The sequence below is a fragment of the Furipterus horrens genome, unplaced genomic scaffold (genome assembly GCF_987537825.1).
Source record: "Furipterus horrens unplaced genomic scaffold, mFurHor1.1.pri manual_scaffold_9, whole genome shotgun sequence".
NCBI lineage: Eukaryota > Metazoa > Chordata > Mammalia > Chiroptera > Furipteridae > Furipterus > Furipterus horrens.
The window spans coordinates 23,038,009-23,050,283 of NW_028327179.1; the positions used below are offsets into that span (position 1 = coordinate 23,038,009).

General features: G+C 38.0%; 2 protein-coding genes across 3 annotated transcripts in view; both read right to left on the minus strand.

Moving 5' to 3' along the window:
• The window catches only part of LOC150001403 (perilipin-2-like), a 219,453-nt gene that overhangs the window by 41,465 nt on the left and 165,713 nt on the right, over positions 1-12,275 (minus strand). The gene's annotated exons all lie outside the window — the stretch shown is intronic.
• SCIN (scinderin) overlaps positions 5,032-12,275 on the minus strand; it is a 77,587-nt gene continuing 70,343 nt past the window's right edge. Inside the window, exons 12-16 of the mRNA XM_090287152.1 lie at positions 11,241-11,418; positions 10,860-10,981; positions 7,894-7,971; positions 5,986-6,046; positions 5,032-5,584 (exon numbers count right to left, since the gene is read on the minus strand). Coding sequence (XP_090143278.1) covers positions 5,457-5,584; positions 5,986-6,046; positions 7,894-7,971; positions 10,860-10,981; positions 11,241-11,418 — 567 coding nt within the window. The 3' untranslated portion in view covers positions 5,032-5,456. The remainder of the gene's footprint in view (positions 5,585-5,985; positions 6,047-7,893; positions 7,972-10,859; positions 10,982-11,240; positions 11,419-12,275) is intronic.

Here is a 12,275-nt window from a genome sequence, read left to right on the forward strand (position 1 = left end):
CTCCTCTTCCTTTCCAGGCCGCATGGAGTCCTCCCTTTCCCTTCTAAGCCGCATGGAATTCTCCTCCCTGCAAACCGTATGGGTCTCCTCTCCACCTCCCAAAGCCACATGGATACCTTCTCCTTCCTGCAAACTGTGTAGATCTCCTCTCCTGGAGACATTTTTTATTGTTACAACTGGACGCGGTTGGTCAGAAGAGAAGGATGCTACTGGTATCTACTGAGCGGAAGCCAGAAATGCTACTGAGCATCTCGTACTGCACAGGGTAAACAAAGGCTTGTCAAAATGTCAGCAGTGTCAAGAGGGAGAACCCTTGCCTCAATAGACTTGCTAAGACCGCCAGTAAAAAATATGGAAGAGGTGGGAACAAACACCTTATCTTGCTCCAGATTTTAGTGGCAAAAAATTTGGTCTTCTCTTAAATATGTCAGCTGTATTTTTTGTGGATATCTTTTTTAAGATCAAGGAATTTCCATTCTAGTCTTAGTTTTCTGTGTTTTATTATGAATGTTATTGATATTCATATGGTTTTCTCTTTTAGGCTGTTAACATAGAGATTTCTTGATCAATTTTTAAATGTTCAAATGACTTCCTGGGATAAAACCCCTTTAATTTTTATGTGTTGTTGGATTCAATTTGATGAAATTAAAAAAATTTTACATCTATGTTTTGATGAATACTGATATGTACAATAGTTTTCCGTTCTTACAATCTTTTTGTTTTATTTTGGTCAGGGTAATACTGGCCTCATGCATAAGTTGAGAAATGTTCTATCTTCTATTATCTGGAAGAGTTTGTATTAGAGTTGGTTTTATTGCTTAAAATGTTTGATACAAATCACCACTAAAGTTCAATTAGGCCTAGACTTTTATTTCAGGTGTTTAACTGTGAATTCAATTTCTTTAATATATGTGTGTACATCGCTACTTAGGTTATCTGGTTCTTCCTGAATTATCTTTTTCACTTGTCTCCCAATAAATCTCCCTGTTTCATCAGTGCCAAATGTATAAGCATAAAACTGTTTTTTATTTGCTATCAATTTGTTAACCATTGAGTTTGCTGTTTCCCACACATTTTAGTGGACTGTTTTAAATTTTCATTGAGATAAAAATATTCTCTAATTTCCCTTGTGATTTCTGACTTTTATCCAAATATTAGAGGATTGGCCAGATATCTCTATTATTGATTTCTTATTTAATACATTGTGGTTGGAGAACACAGTTTGTATAATTTCAATACTTTACATTTCCTGAAATTTGTTTTATGGCCCAGAATATGTCCTCTCAGTATATATTTTAAGTGCCTTTAAAAAAACAAATATGTGTGTTTATTTTATCCCTCTGAATGCCCTGCCTAATACATGTTACTTTGAAGTCAATTCTCTAATGGTCTTTGCAAAACAAAACAAACAGTAGCTAAGACAATAAAATAGTTCCTTGTTTCCTGTTTTTTTTTTCCCCTCAAACTTAATACCATAATCTGATTGCTTATTTGAAATTCCTGAGACATGCTACTTCTGACCAGAATACTTATTTCTGATTAACACTTGGTTTTCCTGGATTCACTAAATTTTGTTGTTTTCTAGCCACAAATTTCACATAAAATGAGTGTGCTATCTTATTTGAAGCAAGGAAAGGTCTGTAAAGCACTGGTAGCTGAGGACTCAATTTATCAATTTTTTTTTTTTTTGTTCATCCTGAAAATCTTTGAGGAAGATCAAAGAGAAGAGAGAAATCTAATTTTTTAAAGAGATTTTTTAGTTGTTATTAGTGAGACGGGAAGGGTGGAGAAAGAGAGGGTGAGAGACATTGATATGAGAGAAACATTGATCAGTTGCCTCCCCATGCACCCCAACCAGGGACCAAATCTGATATCCAGGCATGTGCCCTGACTAGGGATTGAACAGGTGATCTTTTGCTTTGTGGGACAATGCCCAACCAACTGAGCCACACCAGTCAGAGTGAGAAGTCTATTATTTTATATTAAAAATGAATAAGCATTAGCTCCATCCAAAACAATAGAAATTTTATTATGAAACTTCTGTATTTGTTAATTGGCTGTATGAAACCACATTTCAAATCCAAAAGCCGAATATCTATGCAGGTTTACATATAATTTGAGTTTTAAGACTATACACATTCTCATAGAACAATGGCCCATCTGTAATCTACCAAGTGCTTGTGAGTAGGTGAGTGGATAAAAGAAGCTGTGGTACATTTACACAAGGGGATAGCACACATCGGCAAAGAAGGAACTCTTACCTTTCGGGACAGCAGGGATGGACGCGGAGACTATTATGCTAAGGGAAACGAGCCAGTCAGAGAAAGACCAGAACTGCCATGGGCCTCTGACCAGCAGAGTCCATGGCGTTGTGGATGAGGGAATAAATGCACAGCGACTACAAGAATCCTGTGGAGAAGAGGGGACAGAACAAGCCACTTTCTAGAGGAGAAAGCGCAGTTTGCCCCTGCCTTAACAGGCTTTTATTGATTTCTTAGGTGGATTACAACCAAGAAAATTGTGAATCATAGTGCCAATCATTGCCTTAAATGATTATTACTTCTACATATTAGAGAAAAGAATGTTACACATGCATGGATGATAAGGATAACTTGTCTAGCCACATCCTGTTCTTAGAAATTGGCCCAGAATAGGCCCTAAAAGACTGGTTCAAGGTTACACGCTGAACATCTGTTTACAACCCAGGATGAGGGAGTCCTTTAGCAGAAAGCAAGCTTTTTAACTATTATATAAATGCAGGCCTGGTTCCCCGCGGGAAAACTGGTGTGTGGAGTGGGTCCTGCGTGCCACCACGCTCCCAGTGGTTTTCCACTCTGGGGCTGAGCTACATTTGCCACCACCAAGCACCCCGGCTTCCCATACAGTACTATATGATCTCACTTATATGTGGGATCTAATGAACAAAACAAACAAAATAGAACCAGAGGCATGGCTACATGGAACAGACCTACAGCTTTCATAGGGGTGGCAGTGGGGACTGGTTAAAAGAAGGCCAAGGGATTAGCCACGGGCATGGACAACTGTGTGGGGATCACCTGAGGGGTGAGCTAGGTAGAGGTGGGCAAAGGGGGAAAAAGTGGGGATGCCTGTAATAGCATAAAAAAAAAATTTTTTTTAAAGTAGACTGATATCTCTCCCCACTGCACTAATTTTACATGTGTTATGGGTGCTTCTTCAAGACCTGTCAGCTTTGGGTGTGAAATTAAAACAGCAAATCCCTAACTCCCCCTTTCCAGGAAATTTTACAATTCTTCCTTCACCCTTCTCCCCACCAGCTGCCCTCCAGCCGGGCTCCTAAGTCGTCTCGACGCGGCAGCGGCCCTTGCTGGCACTGTTTCAGGAGAGCAATGCTACTCACCAGCTACGCCCTCCCCACACTGATTTAGCGAATGACGTGGCTGTCTCAGGTATCAACATCACGAAGTACTTGTGTTTGGGATCTAGGAAAGCGATCTTTCCACAGCCCAGGCTTGAAACAGCAGCTCTGCTTAAGATGATGTTATTTTTAATCTCGTATGGCGGGGGCGGTAGGAGAGCATTAAGAATCTCCCTGCTCCCTTAGATTCCAGCCCCATTACATCAGACATACCAGGCATACCCCCCACTTCCGAGCAGTTGTACTTGGTACCCCTTCTGCCTGGGCGTGGTCACAAGGTTCACTACCCCCCTATCACCAATGATCTGGTTACCTGCTAACGAGTCCTTCCCTAACCACCCTACTAATATCGCAGCTCACCTCCTTCTTCACCATTCCCTGTGTTTTTTCCTCCATAGAACTCAGAATATCTTATAATATATATATTTATTGATTTTTTTTTAGCCTCCTTTCTGGAACATAAAATTTATGACAATTGGGATTTTGTGGGTTTCATTCACATTGCATGGAAAATGCCCAGAATAGCACCTGTCACCAAGTAGATGCCTAATAAATACTTACTGAATGCATGAGTAGACCTTGGAAGTGTAGCTCCTCACTGCTGCCCTTACGACCCACACAAGCCCCGGTCCCCACAAGACCATTCACATTTAGTCCACAGTGGGACTGGGCACACCTCTCCATGCCAGGACCTAATCTGAAACATGTATGCCCTTCATTGCCCTGGAGGCAGGATGAGAATTCTCTCCATTACTCCCAGCTCAGATTCCCCTTTCCATGGAAGAGCAGCTTCCCATCCTCACCCAGCTACCCCTGACCCACTGCCAAAGTTGATTTCTACTTTACTGGGGCTCCATCTTTTGCCCAACTCTTGTTTTCTGGGGCCATTAAATTGATTACATAAGGAGGCCATTAGACTGAGGTTTGTAATGCTGTGGAGGTCTGCGTTAGCAAACCAAAATCTAAGCCTGTAAATGCCTCAAGGTTGCAAAAATCGAAATGCTAGGACAGCCAATCATGAAAAACCAATTAAGCTTTCGGTTATAGCCAATCAATAACTTATTTGCTTGGCTTCCCACTTTATCTATAAATGTCTCACCTTGAACTCCCGTTGGTTTGATGTTGCCTGATTTCAATTGATTTTTGATCAAATAAACTTTTAAAACTTTTAATATAGCTCTGTTTATCTTTTAACAGGACTCAGGTTTCATATGAACTATATGATATTAAATTCTTTCATAATTATGTAACCATGGAAAGGTTGTCTAATTTTGACATTTATGTTTATTTATGCATAACAAAATTTAACCTTAAAATTAATCATGTGATTAACTCATCTATCACATTTGAATAAAATGTCACAACAAAAAACCTTTTCAAAAAGATGTATTTTAATGATGAAAGCATTAGTGAAGTTTTTTTGTACATTTTTTTTTGTGTGATATTAAACATGTACTGTCAAATATAAATATCTCTAAGTGGATAAGAGTACAAATTGTTTTGTCATGAAAGAGCTGTGTTATTAAAGGCTTTTAAAGAGGCAAAAAAGGGTGAAGTTTCTCTTAGAAAATGACTCTAAGGAGTCAATGGTATCAAAGTCACGTTGGCTAAAGAAGAAAAACAGACTTTTAAAGTCATATGAACATAAACTTTACTGCAAATATATTCCTCTTTTGAACACAACGCACAGAAAGGAGAATAACGACCAGAACATGATGGCCATCTTCGCTGGCATGTTCAAGAACAAGTCTGGCTAGTGGCTCCTGAACAATAAAATTTCCTGGCACACTCACCTAGCTTGGCATAACTTTTCACCTATAAAAGGTCGTATAAAAATACATAGATCAGTTTCAAGCAGAGCTAGCAATGGTCCATAATAAGAGTTTAGGTTATTTTAAAATATTAACATAAGAAAATCCTGTTTAAAAAGAATTTCAAGCCAATACTAGGCATTTAAAAAAGTCAGATAGCTGAGGTTAATTTTCTGAAGTCACATGAACAAAACTCCCCTTGTTATCCTCCAAACAGTGTTCGTTTGGTTTTTCCTACAAAACTCAGTTTACCACTTGCTGGGATCCCAGCCCAGAAACCAGCCTGTGAATGTGGGTGGTTCACAGCCCTGTTTTATGATGATGATTGGTGTCCTCTTGTCTCTTCCAGAAGGGTCTGTCTCAAGGTACATTTTGGCTAAAAAGAAGTGCAAAGACATAAATTTCATTAGTTTTGATTAAAGTAACTATAGAATGACAAGTTTCCAAGAAAAGTAATAAATTAAATCTTCCTTTCCCCAAAGTAGTCAAATAGTGTTTCACATGAACAATTACTTATAGATTTCTTTCATCAACTACAGAATGTACCATGAGTTTCATTATTGCCTGAAAAAAAAATCCAAACTTTATGGAATTATACTTACAGCATAATTATTCTTATGTTTTTAGTAACAAAAAAAAAATTGTGCCGAAGAAATAGTATTATTCAAAAGGAATTTGAAATAATCTAGGTCATAACAGTCATGGAGGTTTTACTATTTCTATAACAAAAAATGTAAGTGAATTAAAAATTTTCAGGATAATTGATATCTAGCTTACCAGACTTCAGAGATTCTTTCTTCTCAACTTCATTGGCATCTTTTCCAATCCAAATAAAAATCTGAAAATGAAACCATAATAATATATATTGCTTGGGAAGCATTAACTCAGTGCTGGGCCCCATGCAAAGTGCTTCTCTTATATCACTCATTCATACTTCACAGCAGCCCCGCAGTTGGAAATATGGACCAGAGGTGTGGAGAAGTTCAACCATTTTTCCAATGTTCACAATTATTAGGAGACACCTAAACTTACATCCAAACAAGTTTCACTCCAGATTTCACATTCTGATATTTTGTGTTTATATAGCATTTTCTAATTTATAAAGTGAACTTTCTCAAAAACAACTTATTGACTGTTTTTTGTTTTTTGTTTCACCCTCCCCTGGGGTATGTAAGATGATCATTATCTCTATATTATACTGGGGGCGGGGACAGCACTCAGCTTTCTGTGGGTACCCCACAAACAAGAGGTTGACGAACCTCTGATTGAAGCTTAGTGTTCTCTTATAGTACTATAGCCTTTAACAATTTGGTAAAAGTGCTACAGTATTTAAATATTGAGGTTTTATTTATGCTATAATTATATATTCTGTATGTATCCTTCTCCTTCTTAAATATGTAGGTTGGGTACTTCAATGCTAAAAAATTCTCCTGAACTATTTTATATGTAGATCATTTTAAAGTCACTTGTTGGCAGAGAAATTTTGGTCAAATTACTTTTGATTATGTTCTAATTCACACTAAAAGGGCTAAAATATTTGCTTGAAGGGCACAGAACAAACCATGACAGTATAAGTTAACATACATAAAAAGTATGAGGTATAATTGGCATATGACATATATTAGTTTCAGGGGTATAACACAGTGATTCAATACTGTACCTATTGTGAAGTGATCAGCACCACAGTAAGTCTAGTTAACAAGAAGCTAAGAGGCAATGTAACTGAATGACTTAGCAATTAACAGCAGACCTATAAGTAACAATATCTTCGGTTGATGCTAAGATTAGGCCAAATTTAGATATGTAAATGTTTTATAATTGTTCTATATCATTTAGTTTCTAACATTTATTTCCATCCTTTACTATTGCTAATTTACAACAGTAAATAGAGGTTAAATAAAACAATTGTCAAATGTGCCATGTTAAAACACCATTAATTTTCTCCAAAATAAACATAATAGTGACATGTTTTACTTTGCAGACTCAAAACTATTCTGTGTTTGTTTCTTTCCTAGGGGAAGTATCTCCTATGACTTTTTTAAAATTTTTAGAGAAATTCTGAGTATTTTGGTCTCTCCCACAGCATTGTACCCATTATACCCATTTATGATGCCCACGAATGCATTTATTAGTTAAATGGATATATAAATGTATGAACAAGTTAGGAGTGAGTGAACTTTACAAATAAATGAAACATAGAAGCTTTTTTGCCTAAAATTATATAGCCAAAGATAGTAACCGTGGAATTGTTTTGACATTAAGACATCAACTTTTACCCTGGCTGGTGTGGCTCAGTGGATTGAGCACTGGCCTGCGAACCAAAGGGTCACTAGTTCGATTCCCAGTCAGAGCACGTGCCTGAGTTGCAGGCCAGGTCCCCAGTTGGAGGCATACAAGCGACAACCACACACTGATGTTTGCTCCCTTTCTCCCTCCCTTCCCCTCTCTCTAAAACTGAATAAGATCTTTAAAAAAAGAGAAGAGACAAAAAAAAAAAAAAAAAAAAAAAAACCCATCAACTTACTACATGTATCAGTTTTATTTTTTGCCAAAACGTGTTGTCTCTTTTAAATACAGCCTAAATTCTCAGGTTCATTTATTATTAGACTGGCCACTTCTCAAAGCAGTTACGTCAGCTGCCAGCTACAAGTACCCTCTCTTGTTATGAACAAAGTATAATGTTACCTGTTCCCAAGCATCTAGTAACATGACATCATCTTCTGCTAAATCATCCTGGGTGAACTCTCCTGGAACCTCTTCAATCTGAAATGTATAAAAAACTTTATGACCAAATGGTAAAGTAGTAATTTTTCTAATATATAGACAAGTTGCTTCACAGATTTATGCTGCCTTACTAAAGTCTCTAAAGGCATTTGTGGGGGGGGGGGAGTGGGGGGGCATGGAATCTATCTATGGACAATAATTGCAGAGTGATCTGCTCATAAATTCCTAGCTGGGCAGGTCATGGGGGATAGTCATGCCCCAGGCCTGTAACTTCTTTACTGAAAGGTTTTAAGCAAAGCCCTGTCCATGATTCTTGTGCATTCCGGTTAACACACCTTTGAAATGACAGAAGTAATACTCCTGGAAGGAGGCAGTGAGGAAGAGCACATAATCTTGTTACCTATCCTGTGATGCAATCACGGCCTTGCTTTTTTCCACCTGCTTGTAACCTTCTTTCTGTTCCCCTCCTCATTTCAAATGTATAAAAGCTGCAAAACTGCTATTCTCGGGAGCATTTGAGATCTGCTCCTGGCATATGTTGTCAGTTTTGGCTCAAATAAACTCTTAAAAAATTCTCTACACATTTGGACATTTCTTAGGTCAATACATTTGAGTTTATGGCCTGAGTATTAAATTGTTTCTCATTTTATGGGCCAAGGTTATTTTAGTAAAATCGATAGGTACGGTCATTTTCCTAAATTGACAATTTTCAATAAGATAAAATTATAACATCATATCCCATATGCAAAGTTTTATTATTTTTAAGTGGTTTGAATTCTGTTCTCTATAGTTAAGATTAAAGGGTAATGCAGAAGGTTAGTTTTGCACACCCAGTACTGGTGAGTATTAAAGTTCAATATTTTGAAAGAATTCTGGATAAAACCTTCCTGATCCTTAGGAAAGTGTGGGAGATTGGATTGTGGCTCCCACTTTTTCACTCCTTCCCTCTGCCATGTGACTTTGCAGTACAGCTAAGCTGTCAGAGCTGACTGTGGCCTTGCCCATGTCATATTAGCCAATGTGACTCTGCAGGGACCCTCTTGTGCCTTTGGGGTTTCTCATGGGAAAAACAGGCATGTACCCAGCCTGCAGCCAAAGGAGAACCTCCCAGCTGTGCCCAACCTCCATAAACCAGGTCCTAGGCAATCTGTAGCCCTCTGAGTGTGACAGTACATCTACTATATGGATGGGATACTGGATTGTTATACGAAAAAACAAAAAGTAAACAAATAAAAAGTTAACCATTTACAGAGGGCAAGGAACTTGTTTATATTATCTTTTTACAGAATATTTACTAATCATATACATATTTTAAAAAGCAAAAACCATAAAATATTACTTACTTTGCACTGTGCATTATTCTAATCCTTTATATACAACAACTAATTTAACATTCACAACAAGCCTATGAAGAAGATACTAGCATTAGCTCCAATTAACAGAGGAGAAAACTATAGTATAGAGACAGTTAAGTAACCAGTAAATAAGGTCACACAGCCAGTAAATAATAACACCAGGTAAGTAATATCACACAGGCAGATTAGCTCTAAAAGCTGTGCTTTTAACCAATGGGCACCCCTGCCTTTAGACATGAATCTACATGTCCAAAGACCGTTTTCTGATGGTGATAAGATGAAACACTTTTCAGTAACACTTCTTTTCTTTAAATTGTGAAGGAAGTAGGAGTTCCAAATATCAAACAAAAAAATGAGTAGGTGCAGAGGAAAAGTATATTTCTTTTAAATATGTGCATGACAAAAAACAACAATAAAGACTAACAGAGTTTTTATGCCTGACCAAGAACAAAGCCTATGTATTATTTTTGTAAAATATATCTTCATTTAAAACAAACATGTTATTTATAGTAATATTAGCAAATAATACTAATAAGAAATTATAGACGCATATGCTGAAAAAGAAGTTGTTTGGATGCAACATCAAATTAACAATCAAAAGAGCAAAACAACAGATTTTTCTGATGACAAGTTTATAAAATACAGTGGTTTCTTGAAAAGTAGGTGAGCAATTGAGGTGGCCAACAATGAAATATTTATCACAATCCACTATTTACATCTTTAATTTTTAGGTCTAATCACTTACAAATATCAAATGTGGTTTGTATATGAGCAGTTTCTTCTTCAAAGCCTTTTATTTCTAGCAAGCATGTACCTGGGAAAATACTTAGGAAATTTTTAAGTGTGTATGTGTTTAAAAATAAAGTGTGCATTCACCAGGATGTGGTGACGAAATCTTTAGATCAAATTGTATATAGTAAAGGAATTTGTTCTCTAAAAAAAAAATTTATACAAGAGCCTAGCCTGGCAAACAAAGAGAGAAATTTTCTGGTTAAACTGTGATGATGGGCTGCAGCCCAGAAAACTCCAGAGCCCAGTATAAAATCACTCTTGGACATAGATACCTTTACTTCCAAATAACTTGAATTCAAAAACAGTGAATGACTCTGACATAAAACATTCCTCTGATTTCAGTTAATTTGCAGGTGCATATATAGCTTTCTGTGATTTTTCCCAACGATTACAATATTTCCATAATATATTATATTCAGTCAACACGGTGAAACACTTTATTTCCCTTGGAAATTGAAGAGTAACATTTACATAGTTTGATTAGAAATGACTCTTGTTGTCCACAAGGAGTGTCAGGTTACTCAATTAGCAAATCCAACCACATGCATGCTGACACTTGTGCAAGGTAACTGATATTTTTAAGAGCAGCTTGATTTATATAGTGCATTACAATATTCTTGTGTTTTCACATCCATTACGCCCTTGACTCTTAGAACTACCCTGTGACAAGTGAAGAGTATCACCTATGGTTTGCCAGTGAGTAAAAACGGAGAATCAGATCATCACATAGCTGGAACCAGTCAGAGCCAACACGGGAGGAAGGCCCCCCCAGACACTTACAGTGAATCTTCCGGTTTTGTTAGAGCAGGCGTAAAGCCGAGGCGGATGGTCTTCAGCCTGGGTCTCTAGCAGTGGAGAGGTCTGGTAGTTGTTTTTCCCTCCAAGGAAATTCCAAAACTCCTCTGGGGAAGACACAATGAGTTAGTTACCCCATGCATTTTTAGATATTATTAACAAATAATTTCTTACCTTGAGTTTAATGTTAAGAAATTATTTAAACACAGAAGGTATCATCACCCAGGTTGGCAGCTAATGGATTCTCACTCCCCCCCCTCCCGATAACCTTTACAGAATGACTGTTTATGGGCAAAATAAGTCACACGATTAGCAATCACACCAAGGGTAGGTTCTGGTTAGCAGCCTCAGCCCCACAGTACACACCTGGTTCCTGTCCTTCCTGAACCCTGGCGGTTTTGCATTTGAGCACACTGGCCACGTAGCCTGCTCCCCTCTCCTCCTCCTGGCTAGCACCTTTTCCTATCCAGGTGTAGCCATTATTTTGTGGCAGTTTCAGGACAAAAACATCATTGGAATTCAACGAATCTGCCTCAACATCTACCTACAGTATGAAGAAAAATAACAATGATTCAAACTCATTGCTGCCCCTTCAATAAACACATTGAAAAAACTGTGACAGTGACAAATCATCCATGGCCTTCTGTCCCCACCCCAGGGAACTAGTTCAGGGCAGCAGGTGGGCAGCACTATGGCATTAACAACACTGAGCAGGAGCGCCTGGGTCTATGTCAGTTTAACTCCCAACAGCCCACAGGCAGTAGCATGAGGCTCTAAGCATAAAATTAGCCAAAACTAAGTGATAATTAACAAGGACATTTAAAGACATCATAAAAACAAGGATGGGATATTACTGAAAAGAAAAAGAGGGAATAAAATTTACAAATGACATCTACAAAGCAAAGGTATTCAGTTTTCTTTCTCCTGCTAAATAGAAGATTATCAAATAATCAAAGGGACACCTAAAAATCACAAAACAGGGGCTGGGGTCCAATGTAGGCAAAGAAATAATAATACAGTGTCTCTAAAAAGTGCTCCAGGCTCTGAAAAGTATTGCTCAAATTACAAGACTGTTTATAGTGGATTAAAAAACCAGCACTGACCTACCCTTTCCTTTCAACCAGGAAGCTATGGACACTGTCCAGGACCAGTGAACCTTTGTCTGCCCCATGTGGCCACAGAGGAGTGAAAGGGACCCTGAAGGGCCAGACTGTGGCTGGAGAGTGAGGCCAAAGGTGGGACCTCTGGGCAGGAACAGGCGTGTTCAGAGACTCAGGCTTGGTAGTGAGCCTGAGGGTCTAGGATGGGCTTAAGTCTTTGTGTCTAGGACCTTGTGATTTTGTGACTCTGTGTCAGTGTGTGTGAGAACCTCTGTCTGGCTACGTGATTGTGTCACTATGA